This window comes from Salarias fasciatus, chromosome 7 (assembly GCF_902148845.1).
Source record: "Salarias fasciatus chromosome 7, fSalaFa1.1, whole genome shotgun sequence".
Lineage (NCBI taxonomy): Eukaryota > Metazoa > Chordata > Actinopteri > Blenniiformes > Blenniidae > Salarias > Salarias fasciatus.
This window is the reverse complement of record NC_043751.1, coordinates 18,754,154-18,780,847: the sequence shown is the minus strand read 5'-3', so window position 1 is coordinate 18,780,847 and position 26,694 is coordinate 18,754,154. Positions and strand designations below refer to the sequence as shown.

Below are 26,694 nucleotides of genomic sequence, written 5' to 3'. Positions count from 1 at the left end.
AGCAGAGCCGGGATAGATCAAAGAGCAGATAAACACAGACTGCAGACGAGCAGTGAAGAGCTGCAAAGTCCAATACTTGTAGTTTGGAGTATTTACTCCATCATTCTCACACTTTTGTGAGTGTACGTGTGCGCCTGCATGTGTGAGTGTACGTACGTGCCTGTGCGGATGAGTGTGTGTGTGTGTGTGTGTGTGTGTGTGTTTATGTCCCTGTATGGCTGTGTGCGCGCGCTGGCCCCGCCCCCTCGTGCTCTCCGCTGTGACGTCTCCGGCAGGATGTCGCCAATAGCCTTCAGTTGTAGAAATGGCAGCGCTGAGACAGGAGCATCGGTATGGTCTCTCCTGTGGCAAAATCAACAAAAACAACCCCAAGCAGACCCTCTACCACGTCAAACTGACTGACACCGCCATCAGGACCCTGGAAGCCTACCAGAACCTGAAGGTAAGACCGAACATCGCCTTCAACTCTGGAGCTCGCGTGTCTTTCTCGTCATTCTATATTGTCTATTTCTCATAATCGCCTCCCAACTCCGGGAACTGTGTCGGAAATCACAGATGTTGTGTTTCCCATTTTTTTTGAAAAGATAAATAAATAAAGGGAGTAAAGTTGAAATAGTTCCGCGGACTGCGGACATGGTGGCTGGTCTCACGTTGGCTTGTTACAGTAGAAAACAGGCGAAGCTTGATTTATTGTGCTCATAACAGACAGTTCAGGAGACTTTATTGTACAGACTGATATTATTCTAGAGTGAGATTTTGTTTCCGACAGGAAGAAATGAATGTTTGCTTTATTATTAAAGTTGCCAATGCGACATATGTTTGTCATCGTATCTCTGCTTTACATGCGAACCTCTGACATGAGTTATGTGGATTTCCGACCATTAAATGTTCTCATTTTCTTTATTATTATAAAAGCAGTTTTGTTTTCTGCGTGAGGAATATATTAATGAGCAATTATTAGACTCCTGTATTATTCGACAGCTTTATTGTTTTTTTATGGTTCGGTAAATCATTCAGTCTGTTAGAGTTTTTTTTTTCTTTCCCAGAGCTCAGCTTGATAAGACAGTAACACAGTTATGACTGCAGGACGGGATCTTCTGCTCCAGTCTCTCCTCTTTTTTCCACCTTGAACCGTCAAAACAACTTATTGTGCGTGTGCGCGTCTTTCCCCCTGGGGAGGAGGAGGAGGGAGGAGGAGGAGGAGGAGGGGAGGGGGTCAGCTGTGGTGGTCCACAGTTCTGTGGCACGACTTTGCAAGTTGTTGCTGGGCTCTGGTGTATTGTTTTCTTTTTTTTTTTTTTCCTCCTCCTTTTTTTTTTTTTTTTTTTTGCCTTTTCCACGCCTGGAAGCCCGCCCCTCTCCGGAGCTCATTGGTCTGTGCAGCCCAGCGAACTCACTCCCACAGTCTGACAGCTTCCTCCAGGCCGCAGCAGGCAGCAGAGCTGGCTGCAGAAAAGTTTTCCAAAATCCAAGACCACCAGAGAACCCCCCCCCCCCCCCCTGCACGAGCACTCAGAAACTTTCTCAATCCAGGAGGCCCTCTAAAAAAGAGAGAAGCTTGTTGTTTTGACAGTTATTTATACAATCATAACATCTAAACCAGGGGTGGGCAAATAACATAAAAAAAAAAAATCACAGTTATTGAGGATTGAGGCTTACGAGTTCATTTAAGTTTTTCTCAACAAGAATGACCTTTTGATGATGAAAAGCAGTTTTGTTTTTCTCTGAGCAAGATTTTTATGGTCTGCAGTTTCTCTGAGACGAGCATAAACAAGCAAATAAAAACTATATTTTCTTGATTAATTAACAGTCTTTTTGCCACTGTGAAACTCTAATGTTTGTAGGTAACAATTTCTGAAAATGTGACCATTTCAGTCAGCAGTCACACTCTGAGGGCCGGTCAAGCAGAGCTAAATGGCCGCATTTGGCAACCGGACCGTATGATGCCCAGGTCTGAAGCATTTTCAGATTTTAATAAAAATCAATATGGTGTCTGTTTATTACTCCTGAAATATCCTAAAACCGGACAATCAAAGTCAAACCTGCTGCCTTCAGTCTGTTTATCAAATCTAAAATGGCTAGAAATATGAAATGAGATCCCGTGAGTAGTGGCACTTTTGCTACGAAAAATAGTTGAATAGTTGAACTGAACCCACAAATAAATCAAATCAATAGCTTGTATTTTAGCATTCATACGAAGTGAATTGCAAAATATTGTGATATATCTACAAGGTAATTATTTTGTCAGTTATTTCTACACTCTTAACATAAACATTTCTAAAATTTCACTTCTAACAAAAAAGAATTCTAAAAAAAAACCTTAAAATGTCATTTGTCTAAAACAACTCTTTAAAATACAGTTTTTTTTTGTTTGTTTTTTACATTTTCATGACATGCACGCTACAATGATCAAAAATGAAACAAAAACAACTTGAAATATTTCAGTTTTTCAGGAATAAAAATCTAAAATATAAATGACTTTCTCAGTTAAGATGACATTTTGAGAAAATTTAACTTTTCCATTGTATTGTAATTTTTTGGAGAGATATCTGCATTCATGATTATTCCTGCTCTGTGAAACCTATGATAGGCTTTGTTATATAAACACGATTGTACAGCCAGTTTAGTGGCACACATACAGATATATCCTAATCAATGGTCATTCTAATAATACTTTTGTAGTCACTGTTTCATACACTCTAAAGTGTCAACATCAGAAACTTAGAAACCTAGTAAATATTCACATTTCTGCGTAATGAAATGAACATTCAAAAAAGACAACAATCACTGACTGGTAATCAAACTGTAACTTTATAATGGCTGCTGCTTCTGCTCTTGATACAATTCGAAAACACATCTTATCGAATATTTGAGTATTTTGAAGTGCTACAGCCTTTTATTATTATAACAAGCCAAAAAAAGTTTTGAAATATTTCAATTTATGTACAATAAATCAGAGAGATATGGCAGTTTCACTGACACAAATGAACCTTTCCATTAATTTAGCATTTTCAGAGCTTCACCTTTGTATCCTTTCATACGAACTAGTTTAGGATTGAAGTTCAGATTTGATTTCTCTTTTCTTGGTAATTTCTCAGTAAATTGCTAAGCTTTAGTTCCTCCATTTTCATTTATTGAGGCTGTTATAAATGTTGACTTGTGGGTCGTCAGTCACTAATGAGCCATCATATCAGCGGTTAAAAAGTTGTAAATGATACTGTTTATTTAAGATTTACAAACAAAAAGCAATGCATCCTTATTATGGGCAACAAATGAACTTTACAGTCTTAGAAATAATTAATCAGCATCGATGAACCTGCCTTACACAACTTGTCAATCTGAGTATTGTGTTGCCCAAACTCAACTCCATACAGTTGGAATTTCTGAATATTACCTGATGGGAGATGCGTGCAATATGCAACAAACATTATATCCTTCAATATTTATCATGTCGTTGAATATTAAAAACTGATGAGCGATGGAGAAAATCTAAATACTACTCAATGGGGAAGACATTTCCCCAAACTATTAATAATAAATTAAAAGTCCCGTCAGTCTCAGGCACAGCTGTACTTCACAGATGATAGTCTGGATCTTATTAACCATGTATCCTGTCCCTCAAAGGCAGCCCTTTTTCCATGATCTCCATGTTTTTTTTATCAGTCGGGGGGAGGGAGTGACAGAAAGTTCAGGAGCTTCAGCCAGGTACAGTATGATCCTGCTGAACAGGATAATGAAAGCGCGTTAGTAAAGGCAAATCGATTAAAAGGTGCTCTGTCTTTCTCGAGGATTTGTTTGTCTTATCTTTATTCATCTCATGAGGATTTAAATCAAATACCAGCAAAGTGAGTGAAAGGAGAAAAGTTTCCTATAACGGAGCAGGTCCACTGTTTCCACACTCTTCTATTCAGTTACAAGCACAAACCTTCCAATTTTATTGGGAAATTGAATGGTTGACAACGTTCCGGCTGTCAAACTGACTGAGCCTCATTTCATCTCTTATCCCGGGAAGAAAAAAATGCGCCGAGCGGATCAGGAACAATGGCGATGCATTCTCACTCATAATGTATGAGCTGTCCATTAGATTAAGGATGAACATGATTTGTGAATGAGTGACCACGTTTTTCCTCTCTCTCTCTCTCTCTCTCTCTCTCTCTTTCCTCAGGCATCACTATCAAATCAGCCTGCGATTTGCTTCAAGGGGAGCCAGGGGGTAAGACGTTTTGCATACTCTCCCTAATGCCACAGACACTGAACACTCTAATTAGTTCTGATTTGCTGTGAAGCACACTTACAGTACGACAATTCCTCTGAACATCTTATTTGACTCATTTGACAATCATGCGCATGCATCCATTAAGAGGGGGGACGTGGAACTTTTCAAATGTTTGGGTGATTTTAGTGTGATTGTTGGTGGATTCTTTTGTTTTGAATTGTTTGATTTTCAAAATATACCGGTGAAATGTGGCAGCTGTCAATCATGCTATGTTGGGTCATATTTCCTACACTATGTGTAAACTTGAGTGTTGTACACAAGCTTCAAAACAAAACAAAACAAAACACTTGGCATGGGAAGTAAGAGGGGCATTCCAGTGAAGCGGCTGTAAAGAAAGATGCCTGTGTCCAGTCAGATTAGCCAGCCCAGCATTACGCCCTCCCTAGCACTGCCTGCTAGGCTACTACACATTTACCACACAATCGGCCCAGTCTAAAAGGAGCTGTTCTAATCCCCGCAAGAGCCGATTGCGTTGACGAAAGTGACTTTGCTCTGTACACAAATGCGAGCCCTGTGTGCTCACATGGGCCCTGGAAGCCCCTAAGACAGGGTACGCCATACCCCCAGGCTGCTAGCCAGGTTACTGGGTCAGGCTCGCAACTGGGGAGGCTTTGTTCAGGGAGGGGGAGGAGGTAGGGGTGTTGGCAAACCCCAGGGAGCCCCCATGTCTCAGCGCCTGTTGTTTCTGCGCAGACATGAAAGATGTGAACGCAGGAATGATCCACAAGCAGTGGAATTTTTTTTTTTTTTTTTTCACACCCGGTAACATAATCAAAATGAGTTCAAAACACAAATAATGTATGTAAACACGTCATGAAACATCTGTAAAGTGAGCTGCAGATTAACCTGCTCATAGGAGTCTTTCTGTGAAGCAATGTTAAGTGGGCGCAATTTAAGTGTGCTTTAATCACCGAATAGGATTTGGTGATTATATCTGGGATGGCACATTACATATTCAAATTGCTTCGCGGAATTCAGGCACGGGCTCCCTCCCCCTCCAACAATACTCCCCGAGCTGGACGATTGGGCATTAATGAGGTAGCTGCAACCATTGGTGGCGGTGGGGGAGGCCAGATTAAGCCGTTAGTGGGGGGAGGATGCTGGTGAACATGGCAGTCTGGCATGCAGGAAGCCCAGAGGAAATCCACTATCTGCCTTTGTGGGATGGAGGCCTCCAGCATCTCAGAGGCAGGTATTCCACTGGGCTTTATTTGCCGGAGAAGTGCTTGTGAGGGCTCGTTGCGTCCCAGAAAGCAGTGCGAGGTTCAAGAGGTCATGTGTCCGCTGACAGCTGCCAACTGTAGAGCTTGATCACAGAGGCCATAACCGTGCCTTTCTGATCTTTGTGCTTTCTGGCTCATGCCACTCTTCCTGTAAAGGGGCACTTTCAGAGCCGCAAAAACCAGAGGAATTCTTTAAATCACTGTCCTGGCATCACTCCAGGGCTCAGCGGTATCAGGGGCCAGGGCTTCTATCAAGAAATAGCACACTGAGGTTTTCGGTTGCTTTTGTCTGTCCCTGCGGCATTCGCCTGCACCATTGTAAATTGTCTGTCAAGCTTAAAATCATGCAATGAGAGGCTAACCCCCTACTTTTACTGGTTTAGGCAGGGTGAGCACAGCTAAAACTGGGTGACACTGATGGAGAGTGAACCGGACGTGAAGTGATCAATAATAAGCATCTGGAAGAGTGAGGGGAGTTTTCAAAAAGAACTTCAGGCTGTGATGCAACCGTAAAGAAATACGTAAAGCCAGGGAACATCTATTCCACATTTCATTATGGCTTGAAGTTGAAAAGAAATTAAATTCTGGATTACTTTGAAATCATCACAGGGATTATGGAATAATTCAGAGCCGGTCTCTGTTCCCATGCTCTGGAATTTCACATCTCGGTGCTTATTTTCCTTTGGAGCTGGCAACGCCACCCGCCTGCTGCATGATCTATATCCGTTCAGTTAGAAAGGAACCTTGTTTTCAGGTTTTATTTGTTACATCTGTGCTGTTGAATTCGCATAAATGCAGTTGGACACATTTGTTGACATATTTTCCTTCATACTCCTCTAAAAGCCAGCGAGTATTGAATGTCAGTTGCTTGCAGACTTTTGGCCTTCCGTCAGGTGACTCAGTAACAGGAGAATAAATGTTTTATGAGCGTAATATTGCGAAAGGGAACATATACATTGCTTTTAATAGTGCGTTGTGCTGCGTCACGTGTGGCATCACTTTCATCTCTTTTCCCCTCCTCAGTTCATGAATGCTGGATTGCAGTTGCCGGAGTAATTGTTTTTGTTTACGGCCCTGTCTTGTTTTTATGTGCACAGCTGTCGCATTAAGGCACCGGCGCTGGGATGAGGGGAATGTAGAGGTGCTTTTAAAGATATTCTCATGACAAGTGTGTGTGAAGGCAGAGCTTCCCCTGGGCTCCCTCCCGCCTGCCCTCTTGATTATTGTGCCATTTCACCCCATGCCTTGGCTGAATCCTTGAGAGACATCAGGGCCTCTATCTCACACATGGCTGCTCTGACTCTACCCCCCGCCACCACGCCGCCTTGCTTTCGCACTACAAATAAGCGTGTGCACTCTCCGTGTGTGTATGTGTGCATGCACACTTTATTTTTTTTCCTTCCTTTTTTTTTTTTTTTTTTATTTAAAGCTGCAAGCTAATTACAATAACAATAACAGGAATGCAGTTTGAGAGTCGTCCTCTCCCAGTGGCACAGCGGCGAGAGGGAGAGTTGTCCCACGTGTTTCTGAAAGGGCACACGCCGCTCTATTCATCCAGATGTGTTAAGCGAGGCAAAAGTTCCTGTGTTCTCGGCTCATCTGAGGCCCACACTGTTTACGCAGAGGCGGTTGGCATGAGGATTTCAGATCTTACTGTGTATTTTAGGAACAAGTCTCAGGAAATCCAGCAGTTAAAGAGAACCTTTTATCATTTAGTTTCAAGGTGAAGGACAAAAGTGTAACTGATTCTCTGTTTGAATCCTTTTTTTTATTATTATTATGGTCAAAGGAGAGCTGTAAAAGACATCAGTCATACAGACTGGGCAGGTGGTGACTCTCAGGATGGCACCATGTAGGGAAATAAAGTAACAGTGAAAGACGTTCGCTCAAGGATTCATGTTGTTTATTTACATTCCAATTTATTCCCAAACCATGCAAGATAAAGATGTTAATTGTCGCCTCGGGAAACAGAAAATAGCTGTGAGGAAAAAACTCGCAGATTAATAATTAGATGAATTTATGGAACATGGATATGTTGATACTGAGTCCTGACTGTTCAGATTTCATGGCTCTAAAATTGTCAAAAAAATGTGCAAATGGGTGAGTGCTTCGACAGTTTGCTCCATTATCTGCTCCAATATCTGGCAGTTCTACCTAACAGCTAGTCCTGTTGAAGTTCCGGTTTCAGCGGTAACTGTGGAACTAATTTAATGACTTACTTATAGATGCAAAACTTAATTTATTAATTTCTGGAGGTTTTTGAATTTCTTATAGTTTATAAACAGTTCTGGTGTTAGGGTTAGGAGAAATAAGCAACAGGAAAAAGGTAGTGTACCTGTAAAAAGGTGTGCCGAAAGGAGAGATAACAGATTATGGGACAATTTATTCAGGTTATGAATGCTTCCTTTGACTCGGCATAAAAATCTATGTTATCAACATCTGAACAATAAAATGGTGCATTGCAATCATACTATATGTAACATGGTAACCTGGAACTGTTTTGAAAGTTTGAAGATTTGAAAATGGAATTTACTTGTCATTTTACTCAAACAACAACAAATGTTAAGTCATATATACTGTATATATGTCTAAAACTAGCAGTGCTGTCTTTCCTTGTACCTGTATGTTGCATAGTTTGGCAGAACTTGGTGACTGCTTTGGATTTTGCCCTCTTTGTTCAAGTTTCCCTGCAAGTTAATAAGGTTTGGACATACTTTCCAATGCACAATCTGTGAATTGTTAGAGGATTAAAGACCGGCTACCCATGTGGTGAGAAACAGTCCAGTAATGAGAGTATAGTGCAGAGCTCCAAGTGGTTTATGGGATTGCTCCAGTGTAATGGTGAGGATTCAGCAGGGGAAACATATTACTGGTGTTAGTGCATCTGAGGCCTAATAACCACTGAGTAATAGGGGATTTCCTGATTCACAAACACTTTTCCCTTCATATGCAAAGGTAAGGCTAACATGGGAATACATTTGCAAATTGATTTAAATCACTGTTGCAATGACTGGATGAAAAAAAACACCTTTCCTCTTACTTGTAATGTAATTGGAGGCTTTTAAGTGTGGTGACTGAGTGTATGGAGAAGAAATCACCTGTGAAAAAAGAAATGGGGGTTTCAGGGATGCAGAGGCAGAGTGTGTTTGTTGATGTTGACGGATTAGCCCCAGCCTCGAGGAAGAATAGACTGATTCTGCTTGGCATAACAGGCAGGCCTTGGGAGGTTGCTCGACAGTTGCCCATCCCCATATCCCCACACTAACTCCTGTCAGTCCCCACCCCCTTCTTTTTGCTTTTCCTGTATCTACCAACCCCCCTCAATGAATAGATCCTCAAGCATCACCGCCACATCCACCCGGGCTCACTGGAGGCATGGCTTACACTGTAAGAGGTCTGAATCATTCTGTTTTGTACCAGTGTGTCACAGTGGTGTTGTATGTCATGCGGCACAGAGCGTGAGAACAAAGAATGGCAATAATTAATCTCATCTTTGTGTGTTTGATTCTCACGGTCAACACACTTGCTTCACTGAAATACGGTTGATACTTGAGTGTTTTATTCCTATTTGGTGAAATGCGCTCTGTGATAACTTTGCGCTGGCCTGTCAGCCTGAATGAAAAGGGAATCATATGACCACATACACTTCCTCTACGCAGACTCCATCCCCCTCTTCTTGACTGAGTTGCACATTCCTAAAGGGAGACTATTTAGGGCCATCCTTCATGCACTGGATCTACTGGGAGTCACTGCCACCCCCATCTATCCCCATCTCCAAAACCCCCAATCCCTCCCTTTACCACCCAACAACGCACAGCCACACGTCCCTGCTGTTCATGAATAATCCAGGCGGGCCGACAGGCCATTGCACTCAGCTTTGTGGGGGAAGAAGCTAGAACAAAAGACGGGCAGCTCACAGAGCAGCTATGGCTGAGTAGGCTCAGAAGGGAAGACAATGGTAACTAGTGTCAGTACAGACAGGGGCAGGAGGCAAAGACTTCAGAGTAAATCACATATTCAGGCACCTGCTTCCATCTCGGTACCGCCATGCCAAATACCAGAACTGGGAACCCTGCCTTCTCACTTTCGTCTGCAGAGCAAAGGGAGAAAAGACACAGAGAGAAAAACTATCCTCTCATCTTTCCCCACAGATGTTTGGCTTGCACAGAGCACAGTACTGGGAAAAAGCAGATCTCATTAACAAACCTTTCTTCCCCGTCTTTTATCATCAAACGGTAGGGTTAGGAACTCTGTTTAACCTCATCAAAGATGAGAAGTGTAATCATGCTCGAGGAGTTGTGGATGAAGTTTTACGAGGACATCAGTGCCGGTGCCCTTTGTCCTTGTTCAACTGCTCAGCCCCCTGCCAAGATTTTCTGTTCCAGTCCAGTTCACACCTTAAAACAGCTTGAAAGTATTTGACATCTCCAAACACAGTGCCCGGCGTAGCAGATGTGGCCGGGCCGCATCCACAGAGGCAGTTATTGTATTAGCCACTGCGCTCCATGGGGGGGTGGCGGTGCTGCTGCACTGACAGGCCGCTGAGGACGGCCTTTCTGATGCCTGTTCGGTTAGTCCAACTGCTCCTGTCCGACAGCGACACGTCACCCGGGACATGATAACGAGAAGCTTTGCTGCACGCGCTGCTCAGCTTAAGCTGCTCCGTTTTTAATAACCGACACATGTTAATAGGACGGCGTGATCATCGTAATACTCAGTTCAGCTTTTCTGTGACTAATTAGTCAGAAAATTAAATGCTTCTTCACTGAAGACAGAGAGATGTTAAAAAAAATTATTGTTATGCTTGTAGTCCATTCTACTTGTGGTGTGGTATAGTTTGACTCCAGGCTCTGGGGTTTGCATGTTCTCCCTGTGCTCATGTGGGTTATTGACTGTGTGTGTTGGACTGGTTATAATGAGAACTGCCTTTTCCCAGTGCCAGCTGGAATGGGTTCCAGCCCCATGACACTGTAAGATGAATACAGCACTTATCTACGACGGATGTAAAGTCATACCTGCCTTATAAAGCTAAGACCTGAGCAGTTATTCAGTTAAACAGCCTCCACTCGTCTCCGTGCCACACACTCAAAGCATTCATGTGGAAATAAATACTATTTGAATGTGAGCATGACATTCAGCAGCTCAGAAATCCTCTAAAGACCGCTTTGCTGTCACTGCACTTATAGAAATGCATGCAGTTAGTCATGTAACCAGAGCTTCTGTCCCTGACATGTGTGTACATGACTCACCAGCCCTTCAACCTGGGAGTACTGGAGCGTTTTCTCTCAGCTATTCAGTATTAGCTCCAAGTTATGGGCTACATCTCAAGTTCTTTGGGTTAGAAATAAAATATTGTGTGTTCGCTGCTGTTTGGGACTCGCTTTTCGTTGAGGATTGTTTGTCTGCCTTCGGTCTTTGCTCATTCAGAGACAGAGGAGTGGTATGTGCTGATTCCAGTCTGGCCCATAATTGTCTCTCTGTGGACATCCAGCTCACCAACTCAATCCCTGCATGTTATCTGCGAGAGTGTCATTCTTCTTCCTCTTAAAATAAATATCGAAGAGGAAAAGCACACACACACATCCACGCACACACAGCTTCCACATGGAGATATGTAAGACTCAGCGTTTCTGTGTAAATCTACACCTACGACTTGACAGACAATCGCTTCAGGGAACCAAACCTGTTGGCACAAGTGGAGTCATTGATAAATTCATCACAGGTGGATGTAGATTTCATCAGGCCGAGTGGTGCGACGAGGAAATATCGGCTGTTGCAGTTATTGTGTTTCAATGAGTGAAATTATTGTTCAAATGCTGTGATTGTTCATATCAGGGTGTAGTTACTGAGTCGGGTTAACTTGTTATGCAAGAACACATCAACTGATCAGGGAACATGATCATGAAGCTGTGATAACAACCGAGATCTTAGCAAATGTTGAATAAAAAAAAAATAAGCTAAAAACAGGATGTAAAATTGGAAAGTCTTGTCTTTTTAAATTTGGGAGTCTTGACTTTCTAAAAAAAAAAAATGTACCAAAGAGACCAAAGAGATTTCAAGTATTAAAAACTTATAAAAAGCCATTAATATTTTTTTTTTCGCTGGGGTAAATCATTAATGGCAATCAGATTAATGGTTTAGATTCATCGTGAAGCATGTACCGTTTGGTGCGTTTGTGATCCTCAGGTTGGACACAGAGGCCTCTCCCTGCGGAGTCAGCCACTGGGAACTCATGGGTTAAATGACATATGGTTTTGAAGCTTGAGAAGGAAGCTGTGAATAAAACGGGGGCGACCTCTGAACAGTCTGACCTGAGTGACATTGATTAGAATTAGAATGTGAAGTGTGCACGGCGGCATGGATGGAGCTGACAGGCAGAGCTATTGCGTGGCTGGAGGGGGCTCGCACTGCTGCCATCGGCTGAAAGAGGGGACGTTGGTGGCACCATTGCAATGCTAAATGTGCGATGGTGCACTGTCGTCCCGTCGCCATGCTTTTGTTTAGCAGCTCTCTGGTTTTAAATACACATTTGAATGCAGTTCCCATGCATGTCACTGCGTCAATAACCTCATTATGGTGACGTCTAATATTGTTTCTGGAAGATACTTCACTCTTTCAAAGTAGCGGCTCGCTCCCGCTCTCTTTGATGCTTTTTTTGGCTGATCGTTGGTAATTAGCGTGAAACCTACGGCAGGCGTACGCGCGCGACTCTGCGCCGCTCCGCGTTCACAGTCGGACACAAATAGGTCAAAATTAATGGTCAGCTGTGCGTCTCGGGCGAGCTGCTTTGCGTTTTGCGTTGACATGGGTGGACTTGTGCACATGAAGGGAGGCTGGAGGCGGATGGGGGGCAGGGTGAATGGCATTCGTTGGGTTTTTATAGGAGGAGGGGTGTCGAGGAGAGGGGCTGTCCATTGGCTCTGTGCTGCAGAAAAAAAAAAAAAAAACTGCTTATGGCTTTGCTGCATGACTGGGCATTTGTGACAGCTATAGTCCTGCCTGCCACATCTGCCAGGAGCACTGAGCTCTCAGCCGGTCAACTCGCAATCAATCACTTGCGACTGCTGACGAACGAAGCAGCTTCAAGTTCATCCGACTGACGTTTGTTTTCCTTGAGACCTGCAGTTAAAAGTGGCTGCGTGCTTCGGCCGGAGGCGGCACAGCGTGTTCTGCAAATACGGTGGGAAAGGGCCGGAAAAAAAAAAAAAAAAAAAACTTTGCTCCTGCTGCCATCGCAGGATAAATAATACTCGTCGGTAAACACATATCCATGTTTGTAAAAGATGGGCGATAACTGGCTCAATCCAAATCTAGGACACTCTATCAACAGAAGTCCTTAACTGTCCGATTCCAGGTTGAAACACAGCTGCAGGCAACATATGAGGGAGCCACTTCCCTGCATGTATTAAAGGAGATATTACCTGTTGGTTAATGACTTTCTGTGTTGTATTATCCTTTTCATCGAAGTGGGTTTTCAGGTCATTTTATATAACAGGTTTCTAACAGAGACAGACTTCACCCTAGTGGCTTGTTTGTTGGTAGGGAGCCGTGGACTGTGACAGAAAAAAAAAAGTTATCAGCTGAGGTAAAAAAAAAATAAAAACATCGATCGTCCTATTTCTGTTTTGTTATTTGCCTTTTAGAAACACTTCTTCTGAGATTAGCTTCAGGTTGTCACCCTGGAATGGCCCAAACAGGAGTTGTTTTCTTCTCAAAGTTAGATGTATTGGCTGAAAAATAAAAATAGAAGATGCATTTAGAAGTCAAATGAAATACGTTGCTTTTTCTGCAGTGGTTTCTACTGCGAAATGTTCTCAGGCAAGTTCAGACTACAGCAGGAGAGATAAGGCATGTTTGTTGCATAAGAGGACACTGAAATTAGCAATGCGAGCACAAAAACAACAGCATGTCAAGGAACACTGTACAACTATTCAAAGTTAAACATTAACAGAACCGCGCTTATGTAAAAGTTGTTTATTATACCCCTCCGAAAGATGCCTCTGTTTTGATTTCTCAGTGCTTTCTGTATTATTAAGGTGTTTTTATTCTCTTTAACAGTACATAAAGATCCCTGCACCATCTCCCGACTCTCCAGACGGATTCAGAGTCTTCTCGTTTTACCTGTCCAGCGACAGCAAAGACAAGCCTCAGTCCAGCTTTGACTGCATTCACCAGTATGTCTCAGGGTAAGTAGCACACATAACTCTTTCCACAGGCAGCCACAAATGGAATTTGTAGTAAATTTGGTGTCAGACGGAGACCGCGGGGCCCGGCCAAACAGTGCCCTGCCTTTTCAATACGACAACAACAGTCAGCGCCACTGTCAGGCTGTGTTCAGCTACCAAAAAACGCTAAAAGGCTGCGAGGCCGTGACTGATCTCGAGGTGTGACCAGTCATAATTAAGAATAGAGTTTCAAAGATGTGGCTGTGCCGGGTCAAAGTTGGGGTTAAAAGGTCGCTTTAGAGTAGCTTTCATTGCACTGAAGCATGTTAGTCTTTATATTTTTTTGCATTTTTCTTGGGTGTGCAATTTGCACGCCGCAGTCACCAAACCGGCTGCTCATGTCAGGCGACACGACCTAATGGATGACAGCAAGGTCAAATGCCATTTTTGAGTGCTGGGGGAAAAAAAAGAAAGAGGTCACGCACTCTACTTTTGCCAAGCAACACAAATGTATCAATCACCACATGTGCAAAAGTTTCCATGAAAAATGCTATTTCTGGCACATGGGGAGTGTAATTGAGTGTGACCACACTTCTCTTATCCCTTTCCTCCTTCGTGCAGGGAGGGCAGGGATCACCTGGAGGGCCAGGGCAGCATTCAGGACAAGATCACAGTATGTGCCACAGACGACTCGTACCAGACGACCCGGGCGCGCATGTCTCAGGTGGAGAAGGACATCTGGAGCCGCTCGGCAATCGAGATAAAGCCGGGGCCAAGTAAGCTTTTTTTTTTCTCCTTCCCCCAACAGCTGTATCTATATTCACCGTCTCAGTTCGTGTAACAGCCGTCGAGCACACGAGCACCAAGGAGTGCTGGAGTTACAAGAATTTATCAAAGGACTGTGTGGCAGCTACTCATGTGAGAGCAATGCCTCTTTTTTCAAGCAATTTACTTTTATTTGCAGCAGATTGTGTCAGCTGCCTCCTGGCATTAAACACACGTGTTCACCGTGTTTTATAAGCTGTAATTACAACAACATAAACTTCTAATGGATATATTATTCCTAAAGATCAATTAAGGATCATTGAACATTATATTTTTATTATGTACATAAAGATTTTGCCAATATGTCATTTGTATATTTTGTTAAAGTTTGTTTTTTTTCCCCTCTTCCCTTTATATGGAAGTTATATAATCACATTTTGCAAACATATTTTGCTGCCGGTGCACAAGTACAGTCATGCATGTGACACACAGACCTCTTCAAATTAGAAAAAAGAAAAAAGGAAAGCAATGTAACCTGTTCCAACGGGGACGGATCTTCTTTTTACAATTACATGTTTTCTCTGTGTCTCTTGTTTGCCCGAGCCGTGGTTGACACCTCTTTGCAAATCAAACTGGCTGCACTTTATCTCTATTATTGAGCTATTTGAGGCCTTCATCAAGGCTGGAAATCCCATTAAACTTTGTTACATTTGTTTATATTATCATTAGGGTTAAAATTACATGTTTTGAAGAACAATCATCGGATTTTCCACATTGAAGAGGTCATGGCCTCTTTTGTTCTCTCCCCTGATTTCTGCTCATGGTATTAATAAGCTTAAAAGCCTGTTCATTAGATATTTGTGGAATGGAAACATGCTGTGCGGACAAATGCAAGGACATAATGTTTAGGAAACGCACCGGAGGAGTCAGCTCTTTCTACAATGCGTCACCTTTTCATGAAGAAATAGTCTCTGTGAGGCTTTTACTCCTTTTACTCATGTTTTTAGCAAATAGACGTTCAAACAGACATGACATCTCGGTGAGAAACATGCACTCACCGGATACCCTATTTTACATAAACACGTCTTTTAACTAACCGCTCCCGCCTTCGTCTGGAGGGAGAAAATAAATGGGCTATGGATCACAGTATGCGCCGCATGCAGTGGAGAGCACTCAGTCGTTTTGTGGTGACTGGCTGTCTTTTTATGGTACAGTAATGTTACACTCATCACAAAAAAAAAAAGTCCACGCACCAAGTCCCAATTGCAGGTTGCTGTAGAAAAACGTCCGAAATTCAGATAATAATGTATGATTTAATGTTTGGTTGCATTCAGCGGAAAGAAGGAACAGACAAGCAGGCGAAAGAAATTTTGAGCACACCTGGAAAAGCCTGGTTCTGGGAAGTTAACAGTTTTTATTTAAATCATCAAAAAAAAAATAAAAAATCAGTAAAGTCATTTCATATTTCTATACAGTCATGAGCCGGTGCTCGTTTTAATGTCTGTCATTGCTCATAAACATGCCTGAAACCGGGAAAAATCACAAAAGCTTCCCTGATAGTCTTACGACTTTTAACAAGCGGCTTTAATTTATTACTGGGAAATAATGGCTCCAGTTGCAGCTTGTTGGAAATGTTGCACTGCAGGTTGTTTCAGTGCGTTAAAAGGATGTTTACCTAAATTCTTCATGCGTGCCTTCGAGCTGGATGTTGAAACAAGCTCCTGCAAGCTGCGAACCTTTTCAGCTTGCAAAGGAAACTCTGCAGATCTTGAAAATCTTAAAGGGTGTTCCATGCAGCGCACACACTCCTGACGTTATTATTGTGCCGGTACATATGGTCAGCATGATGCCCTTGTGAGAGCACTGCTAGTTTTTGACCTATAGCAACCTCCAAAGTATGGCTTACAGTTGTAATGAGATTACAGTCTGCAGATATCTATAAGCACTGGCTGCCCGGGTCCAACTGAATTAGTCCTGCAACAGGAAGAAAGGGCCTCTTTGTGCTAGTTGCTTTAGTTTCCATGCTCTTCTGTTTACTCAGCAGCGGGTTAACCCTACTATCTAGCCTTTTCACTGTTTTCTTCCGCCTCTGCGTGCTCGTGGAGAGAAGCGTGCGAGCACAGGTTTTTTTTTTTTTTTTTTTTGCATGTGAACTGAATTTTCAGTCTGGGCTTGTGATACTGTACAAGCTGCATCTTGTGAATTTTCATGAAGCTGATTTCATTATTGTGGAGTTATACAATGAAGATAACGTGCCGTCTCTCGTGCACAGGCCTGCCTTTTTCAAATTAGAAAGTGATTGGTATATTTGGCCTGAGGACAGGATTAGGGGATAATATGTTGACTGGATTGTTAGCAGATAAAGTCAGTGTGTGTGAATCATGTCGGTCTGATCAATTATAATCTCACTGCTTTCCTTCAGGTTTGTTTTTGGAGTAATGACAGCTTTTGCTTCGTCTTCCAAAAGTTGAATGTCTGTCGCTTTTGTGTTGATCTTAGGCAAGTGTGTGAAGGTCCAGAGGAAGCAGGGTCTGGTATCAGGCTCAGATAGCAGCAACAAGCACTCCCCGAGCAACAAGAGGAGCCTGATTCCCAGCCCTGTGGCACACCGACCCCTGAGGGATCGAATCATTCATCTCCTGGCCTTAAAGCCCTACAGGAAACCCGAGCTGCTGCTGTGGTTGGAGAGGGAGCGGGCCACTCCGAAGGACAAGGCTGATCTGACCTCAGTGCTGGACGAGGTGAGGTATCTGCGCTGCAACGCAACACACAGTGATCGATGTTACTGAGAAAAGGGCAAGCGCTAAATGTGGTGAATCCAAATTGAGTTGCGTGTTTATACACATTCTTCTTGATGACTTTTGTTAATTTTATTTGATTTTATCTACTGTGTAATTATGTTGTTACCCTGTCAGCTAAAATTCCATTCATTGATTTGTATTCATGATTAATATATATATATATATATATATATATATATATATATATATATATATATATATATATATATATATATATATATATATATATATATCTTCAGGCATATAAAAGTATTTATCATGCGTGGGTGTTTTATTTTATGATATTTAATTAGCTATTTTATAGTTCCAAATGAACATTTTAGTTCATTTCATTCAGTTTAGTTTAGATTTGTTTTTTAAGTACTGCCTTATCATTTTTCGATGCCTTTGTTGATATTTACTTATTTATCCGTTTGTACGCTTCAAAATTTATTTTACTTAACTCAATGTGATTATCAAAAATGAAAGGCATAAACATGTTAGGTAATGCATTTTAGACAATTTCTTTTATTTCTCTTATTATTCCTTTATCTATAAATATACAGTATCTCTTTCAACTAATATTACTAATCATTGTGCGTTTCTTAATGTTACTTTAACATTTCCTTATATAGTGTTTCTTTTTTATTATTACTTTGTTAATTTGCTGTTGAACACTTCAAACTGTGATAACAAACACTTTGAATGATCGATGAAATATTAACATAAATCACCACTGTGCTGCTTTTCACGTGTTGCACCACAAACGCCATCCTCACTCCGTGTAGCTCAAGACCATCCAAAACAGGTGGTGTGGGTTCAGTTGTATTTCAGGCGTGCTTCCTGTGTTCGCGATGTTCTAGTGTCCCACTGCAATCATCGAGTGGAGGCTGTGCCGCTGCCGCTCGCTGTAATTAGGGCTGCGCTTTAATTATCGTTGGACGGGAAGATTGTGTTTTGACAGGCGGGAGGCGGGGCGACTCCAGCCGGGAAGCGGCGACTCTCAGAAATGAAAGTGGTTGGTTCAGAGCGGGAAGTGGCAGGTTATTGTTGGTCATTATTGTCTACAGGTTGACTAACAATCACATGTTTCTGTTTCTCAGGTTGGGAAGCTGAATCCTAAAGACCACAGCTACTCTCTGAAGGACGAGCTCTACAGACTCGTCCACAGAGACTGGCCTGGATATCTGGAGGAGGAGAAGCAGCTCATCCACAGGTTGTTAATCAGGTGAGGATGAAGTTACCCGCAGCGTGCACAATCCCGAGATACATTCAGAGACAATAGAATATTATTTTCTGTTTGTGTTACGCACACTGTTTTGTGACTTCTTGAGATAATGGTACATCTTAAAAAAGATGAAAAAAGTTCAGATTTTTCATTTAAACAGTAAAACAATGTTTAGGTGAACCTCACTGGTTTTGTAATTGTGTATGATGCACCTAGTGGTGAAACCTGGTTTTTTAAATATAGCTTATTGGTTCCTAAACTGTTATCTTAGACTTTTACATCCCTCTGCAGGCAGATAACTGAAAAAAAAAAAAAACCTAAGAGATGAATGCTCTGTGACAGTGCTGGCATCGATACAGAAAGTCCAACGAATTAATGTAGAAGTCCGCTGTGATCACTGAGAAAGGGGAACCTCTAAATGACTGCTCCTTTGCACTGATGAATCTGCTAATGGACACATCAAAGCGGGGGGAAATATTCCCCGCATCGTGTTGCCAAGTGGCATTAGCATGGCAGGCTCGGAGCTGCGCGGCCGAGCCTTTTCAGGGCGAGCTTCCTCTCCGCAGACGTTTCCTCTGCCTGCCAGTAAACACGCTGGCCATGTGCTTCACAAGCGTTTTGGAAAATATGCAAGTCCCGTTGGCTGATTGCACAACCCCCCGCGTTCGCCACCCCTGCTAAGTGTAAAAGCCTCGCAATTGTAGTTCTCGCAACTGTTTGCCAAGTGTGATAAAGCTACGGCGGGCAGTAAATATTGGGACCTCCGGCTTTCTTCCCTCTGGTTCGCTCATGTGTTTGGTGTTTTTCTCGAGTGCTCTCTTTATGCTGTCATCTACTGTATGACGTTAATGCTTAATGGTTCTGGATGCCGTGCACACCGGCTGTATGATTAAGAGGGCTGTTTGAAGCCGCTGGGGAGAGTGACTTTCAGTGGAGGCATCTGTTTGAGGAAGGAACTGTAGGAAGCAGATTACCAGAAAAAGGGTTTGGCCTCACAGAGGTTAAATCTGCTGCTATTGTTCTTACCATTGGACTGTGTTCAGAGTTTGTGGTTGTCTCTTGCAGTTTGTGTGGTCACAGGCACAAAACAAAACAAAAAAACAAAACAAAAAAACCAAGGAATTCTTAACAAAAAAAAAGAAAGATAATGTAAACAAGACGACAAAGGATGGGCGGTTTTCTAATGCCAGTAACTGTTACTTCTGTACAAAGGTCACCGCAAGATTCTCTAGAATCTGCATCACGGTAAAAGGTAAACTCTCTTCCACACCCTCATGAGGCTGGCAATGCAAGTTTCATGGCCTACATACCGTCGTTTCCAGTGCAGCTCCGTGGGCAGGTCACCTTCATATTTTACCGGCCGACCGAACGAACTGTGTTCTTGATCTTTCCTCAGGAAACTTCAGCCACTCCACAGTAGCCAGCTGAAGAGTCCCCAGTCCAACCAGTCATTCCACAAAGCACCTGGGGACTCTCCTTCACGACTCAGTCCTGCCAAGAACCTCTCAGTGGTAATTATTCACCTTGAAAGAATTGTATTTTCCCCCAACCTGGTCTTTTTAAAAAAGACTCGGAGCAGGAACAGTATTTCCTCTTTTGCTGTTCCATAGAACTTCCTTAAGCTTCACACTAAATATAGCTCTGACCCAAATAAAACAGGTAGTTGGACTTGAAGAAAGCAGAAAATGTCTTCTAGCTTGAAACAACCATGTGTCATTCAACTTCTTAGCAAGAACTGGTTATCATCGGATCACTGGTCTTATGAAATCATTCAGTGTCACAATGGACAGAGCCTGATAAGACGTTACCCATGTTTAAGTGTTTTGATAAGGCCAGTTGCGAAACTTTTGGCAGTTTCTATAAAATGTATATTTACTAAGCTCCTTCTTCCCCTCCAGAAACGCCCGCTGGCTTTGGACCCATCCAACACTCAGACCCCTAAAAAACAGAGGTTATTAGACCAGGGCCTGCCTCAGCAGTCGCCCTCTCGCACAGACTGTCACACCAACGAGCCTCGTAACTCCTCCAGCCATGGAACCTCTGGCGAACAGATTAGGATGGAGTTCAACAAAACCAACAGCCATCTTCAGGGGAGCCCGAACGGCCTGTGCTCGCCGCACAAGCTCAACGGCTCGACCAACGTCCGGAAACCGGACAGAACGGAGCCGGCTCTCACTGCGCCCAGCCCCAAGCCCACCCACAACAGCACGCCCACTCGCACTGACCAGCAGCTCGCCAACGGCCAGCACAAGAAGAAAAAGTCCAAGAAACACAAAGACAAGGAACGGGAGCGCTTAAAACCGGACTGGATAGAGACGAGTCCGGACCTGAAGCAGAATCAGGAAAATCTCAAAGGTAAACAGCAATAAAACACTAAAGCCGTCATCTCTCCAAGGTCATGTCTCACTTTCTCTCTTCTGCTGTGCCGTCTTCGGTCAGTTTAATGTTAATTTTGTGAGGCACGAAAAGTGATTGAAATGTAGTATTTTTCAATTCGGTGAGATAAATCTTAAAGCAGTTGAAACAGGTAAACTGGCTCTGGTCTTAGGAGATTTAAGTTCCTTTCCGAGACATAATAACCGAGTCCAGTTGGCCTGATTCAGTTGCTTTTTGCGGAAAAAAAAGTGAAGTAATGGTTTTGCTCCAGTTGTCTGTGCCAGTCGGTGAAGAGTCGTCCATCTAGTTTAATGTGAGACGGCAGTCGGGACACTGCCGCTCTGCAGTCTGTTTATGATTGACTCTGCAACAGCTGGGTGACCTACGGTCCAGCGAGTCAGCAGGACGCTCTGCCTCCTCCTCGACGCTGCTGGCGTCACCGCTCGCCTTGGATCAGAACCTCTTATCAGAGGCTCTGATAAATCATTCCATCAGCCTTGATATGATTGGCGCATTGTCGCATTTGCATTGGGAGATCGCTTTAATATTTTTCCAACCCGTGTGTGCTTTTCCCGTCTGCAGGCCACGAGGGAGAGAAAACACCTGTTAATCGAACCGCGGCAGAGGAATTACCCGACTATCTGATGTAAGATTAAATCGTCTAAATGTCCTAAGCTGTCATTTGTTGTGATCTTCGCGGCGAAGGCATCCACACCGCATCCACGGCTCGTGTCATTCAGCTCACTGTTGATCTTGTCAGTCACCGGGGTGTTTACATTCTAGATGTTAGGAAAAAGAAACCAGCGTGTCTCGATGGGTTTCGGTTCAGCTTCAGAACATTCGTGTAAATAGAAGGAAGTTATAGACGTGTCAAAATAAGCTGCAGCACAGTTTCAGGGAGAATTGCTTGGAAAACAAATGATCTTATGTGTTGCATTTTTACATCTGCTCAACACATCATGCTGTGAAGCCACTGACGTGTCAGGATATTCATTTCACCAATGTGCAGCGCCATCTAGTGGGCACACTGGGTGACAGCCGATCCACTAACTATATAGGAAACCTGTTAGAAGGCTTTGAGAGTGAGATTTCCATTTATGTGACAATATTTTAACTGTTTTTTCAATACTTACGTTCAATACCGCTTTTATTTGATGATTTTTTTTCCCCCTGAGAATAAATAAACACAACAATAAAGGACCTTTTTTCCTTCATACCACATCTAAAGCTTAAAGCTTCAAAATATCTGTAAATATAATAAATATCTCTCAGGATTTCTCTACAGTTTTGCAGTACTGTAGTAGTTTCTTTTAAAAAAGCAGGTCTCACTCATTGCCATATATTTCCATGTCGAAATCCTCCAAAAGCAACAACTGTCTCATCATGCCTGCTGTGATTTTCTTTCACTGTGATTTATTGCTTAGCTGGACAAAACAGGAAGGACTGTGAAAATCACCAAACACAGTCAATCATTCAATGAATGGCTAAAAATCTTTTTTTTTTTTTCTCTTGTTTTCATTTAGAAAATACTGCACCATCACAGCACTGGAGCAGCGGCAAAAATATAATGAGGACTTCTGTGCCGAGTATGACGAATACCGAGCTCTTCATGACCGGATCGGGGCCATTACGGAGATGTTTGTTCAGTTGGGCTCAAAGATCAACACTCTCTCCCCGGGAACACAAGAGTACAAGGTACTGTCTGGACTGAGAGTCTGCCGGAGCGGCTCCGCTTCCAGAAAACAGCACACGCTAACGGCTTTTCTTTTTTTAATTCTCTGTTTTCATTCCAGCTCATGGAGGACCAAATACTACAGAAGTATCGCAAATATAAGAAAGTAAGGACTTCTCCAGTCTGACCCCATTTCATGTGAAAATCAGTACTTCAGGAAACTATTTTTACTGGGTTTACCAAGTCGCCAAAACGATTTGACAGAGAAACAAAAAAGTTTATAGTAGAAACAGTAAAGCTATAGTAAAATCTGTGCTTTGAGTCCAAGCTTGCAGGAGTGTATGAGTGGAGTTTGCATGCACAGGCAAAAAGCATGCATGTGTGTGTGTGTGTGTGTGTGTGTGTGTGTGTGTGTGTGTGTGTGTGTGTGTGTGTGTGATTGTCTGTCTCCGTGTTTGCCTTGTGAATGATTCCAGAGTGGGCTGGGTTCGGCTCCAGCACCGTTAAGTTTGATAATGCAGAACCGAAGACGCACTGAAGGAAGATCATGGAAGAAATAAATGAAATGGCCCCACAAACCCATCTGGAACGCCTCACTGAAGAACTCACTGGAGCCTCTTTTTCTTTCTCCCTCCACAGAAGTTCCCTGGGTACCGGGAAGAGAAGAAGCGATGCGAGTACCTTCACAAGAAACTGTCGCATATCAAAGGCCTGATCGCGGATTACGACAGAGCGCAGGAACTCTCCTAGTGAACGGCTCCCGCTGCTCGGCGGGTTGTGCGAGGCGACTTGGACCAAAAGACTCATATCGGGACCCGAAAGACTGCCCAGCTGGGTCCCGGGCGTTGCGGAAGACACTATTCACTTTACTCCTCAGAGTGTTAATGAATACGAGGAGCAAGGTTCTTTTTTCAAAAGTGGGCTGAGACCACCGACTCGTGATCAAATGTTACCCTTTAAAGGTTTTCAGCTGTGATTATCGCTGCGCTGGCTGGATTCTGTTCTGCTGTAAAATGGTCAGACGACACAGTGAACGCCAACAGATGTGATCCTTCCTGCCTAATTCTATTTTATTATGCCCCTTTTCTCCTCAGAACTAAAAACAAAAAGAAAAAAAAGAAGTATTAAAGTGATGGTACAATCAAACTTAGGGGTAAACTAACACTACTAAAGTCTATTTAATTACAGAAGATTTTTTTTTTTGTTTTTGCTGTTTGCTAATGGAAAGTTGAATATTGACATTCAGTGATAAAAATAACTCAAAAAAGAAAAATCATCTTGAAATTAATAATGTAAATGCCAGGGGCAACTTTCCTGTCTTCAGAGAGTATGGATTATTTAATTCAGGGTTTTCAGACTCAATTTAGTGTTAATCCATTAAAAATACCTGTATTTCTGAACCACTCTGATTTATGGTTTACAGGTGCATCTCCAAAAATTAATTAATTATATACATATATAATTATTAATGCGAGATGCACCTGTAGACCTCCTGATACACGAGACACATTCAGTTTTATTTTTTAATTATTATTTCAAATCAGAATGATTAGTTAGGACTTTATTTCTGTGCCGTCTCATAAGGGTTTTTCTTCCCCTCATTCTTACGTCCTCTTTCATTTCCACAAAGCGTCTGAATGCCACAGAATGACTGTCGTCTGTACTGTAACTCCGCTGTCAGGATAGTGCTTGTACACACGGTCACTTTCACCCACATGTAGCCTACACTACCATGAACTGCCTTTCGATTATGTAATGACACACACACACACACACACACACAAATAATCACATGACCAACTCACATCTCTTAAGTTACAGGTTTCTGCTCCTCACATGCTGTTTTACAAGTTCAGTTCCTCACTCTTTACACAACAAGCTCCCGGGATGTTTGATCCTGGAAAATCGCTTTATTTATTTTTTTAAATTCCCTCTAATGTTACGTTTGTAGGATGATTTTGTTTTTTTTTTTAAATGTGGGATTTGATTGAAAAACAATTAGTGCGTGGTACATTGTTCATGTTCTACTGAATGTGATAGAGATGCCTTTGACATATTGAACCGTGTAATTCTTAGTTCCAATGTTAACGCGGTCTCTCTGCTATCTCACTGAGCAGCGACACTGAAAAAAAAAAACATGGCAGAAACATATTTTGGATCAAGATTTGCAGGACAGTTTCTCTTTTCTGACACGTCCTAATTCACTGAAACTAAACAGATGACATGAGAAAGTTTGGAGATTTCCAGATATCCAGGGTTTCTCTGTTGAACCAAGGAGAAGATCCTCTTTCGAGGCTCCTGTTAGTTTCTTAATTCACTATAAACATTAAACTATTTGTACCAGAACCGTGTTAACGCGTTAACATTCATTCACCGTGGCCCGTAGTGCAGTTCAGCCATCAGATTTCAAACTTCTCTGTGTTTTCATCTTAAAAATGGCTGAAGACGAGAGAACCGAGCTCACCTTTGCCTTGATGTGTACTGTATGTCAGACATTTCCATAACTTTGGTACTCCCAGTTCTGGAAGCTTCTTGGCTGTTCTTGCACACTTTGATACACTCTGATTATTTCTGTAAATGTCTTTAGTTTGAAGAAAAGCTCAGTTACTGGATAGTTGTCGTGCAGCAGTTGTCTTATCCGTGTTGTTGTTGGTTCTTTTTGTTTTTTTCAGTTTTGCTTTTTGTTTTTTTGTCATCAGCCGTCATTCCTGCAGAGGGATAAACATCCTGTCCACCACTATTAGTAGAATCTCTGCAGAAATCTACACAAATCAATGTGCTTTGCTCCTCATTTAAATGCATTTATTGTCACATATTTAGCAGCTCTTCTACAATCTTTTTTTTTTGGCTTTGTTATGTTTGAAGGATTCAAGACTAGCAATCATTGTTTCACCCTGGCACATGTCCAGTGTCTCAGTCATATTTATCACAGGACCAGACTTCTTATTCTCATAATGCTCTCGTCTCCTGTTTGCATCCCCGACATGACTGGATCAACCTGACTGCAAACATCTGTCTGATTTGTATTATTATTATTATTATTTTCAACTGGAAACAAGCAGCTTTTTTGCTCTGGCTACATTAAAAGCAAGAGCACTGACCTGATATAAATACAAGTCATCATCAATTTATACATAGAAGTACTGAAGCGTTTTCATCACAACAAAAATATCATTCAGAGATGAAGATCTTTAAAGTCAAGTGCTTCCCATTGACCATGACAGGAGTCCTTTTAAATTTTATCATAATGTGATCAAATATCATTGGAGGCATTTTTTTGGAGAAAATATCAGTCTGACTACGGTGCGATGAAAACATTTCACTTATTTTTTTTTCTGAATCAAACCCTTTATGAATAGATAGGACTTTTAAAGAGCTGTCTTTTTTTTTTTTAATTGTTGGAGGAGCCAACTACTGGATGTGCCTTCTCATTCAGAAAGCAGATCGACTCTGCAGGAAACTATTATTGGTATTCTGGAAAATAACTTGTGCCAGCAGTATTTACACGTGTAGTATGACACTGATGCCACTTTTCCAAGTGCTTTGTCCATTTTTCTTTTTTCTTTTGACAACGTTTCTGTCAGATGCCTTGTGAAACGCAGAAATTAACGTTGGCACCAAATAATTCAAGAAAACATTTCCAATTCAAGCAACACAAATGCTAAAGCTTTTTTTTTTTTTTTTTTTTTTTCCCCCCCCTCACAGGACGTGACTTGCGTGTTCAAAATAATAGCCTGGATGTGTTTGATTGTAGCTGCCCAACTATTTTATTTTCAAAGTGCATAATGTGCTCAATTGGTTGAACGGTACTGGAAAACAATGCATCAATGGAAATGTGAACCGAGACCATGTCTGCTCTAAATCACTGCATTTGAGCTACCTAAGAGAACAAAAATTATTTATTGCTTCGTATGTTATTTTATGGGATTCGTTGTTGCAGAGTTTTGTTCCTTCGTTTCACAGCAAAAATCCAGACTATGGTGAAAGGGAAATCGAGTATATTTTTGCAATTTTTGATGGTGGATGCTTTATCATGTCATCCTTTACAGAAAAGCTTTCAAAAAAACAAAAACATTTAAAAAAAAAAAGATGTGTATTGTTGTCTCAGTGAAAATTGAAAATTAAAGCTCTTTTCAATTCAGCAAGGTGTCGTATTTCCCCAAGAGGGCAGCGTTACTCCTTTTCTCCACTCATTCACTAACTTTCGCC

At 42.2% G+C, this 26,694-nt stretch overlaps 1 protein-coding gene across 1 annotated transcript; it reads left to right on the top strand.

The window, feature by feature from the left end:
• Window positions 1–238: 238 nt before the first annotated feature.
• On the top strand, window positions 239–26,559 carry LOC115391774 (RNA polymerase II elongation factor ELL). Its single transcript, XM_030096121.1, has 12 exons — window positions 239–442; window positions 4,166–4,213; window positions 13,558–13,685; window positions 14,286–14,440; window positions 16,929–17,170; window positions 18,313–18,437; window positions 19,834–19,948; window positions 20,336–20,792; window positions 21,396–21,459; window positions 22,337–22,508; window positions 22,607–22,651; window positions 23,125–26,559. Exons 1-12 carry the CDS (start codon window positions 305–307, stop codon window positions 23,233–23,235), a joined length of 1,800 nt encoding a protein of 599 aa, XP_029951981.1. The 5' UTR covers window positions 239–304; the 3' UTR covers window positions 23,236–26,559.
• The last annotated feature ends 135 nt before the right edge of the window (window positions 26,560–26,694 follow it).

Coding starts and splice junctions, on each gene's coding strand:
- LOC115391774 (XM_030096121.1), top strand. CDS start 305: ATGGCAGCGCTGAGACAGGAGCATCGGTATGGTCTCTCCTGTGGCAAA. Junction 4,214..13,557: donor GCTTCAAGGGGAGCCAGGGG/GTAAGACGTTTT, acceptor TCTCTTTAACAG/TACATAAAGATCCCTGCACC. Junction 22,652..23,124: donor AGTATCGCAAATATAAGAAA/GTAAGGACTTCT, acceptor CTCCCTCCACAG/AAGTTCCCTGGGTACCGGGA.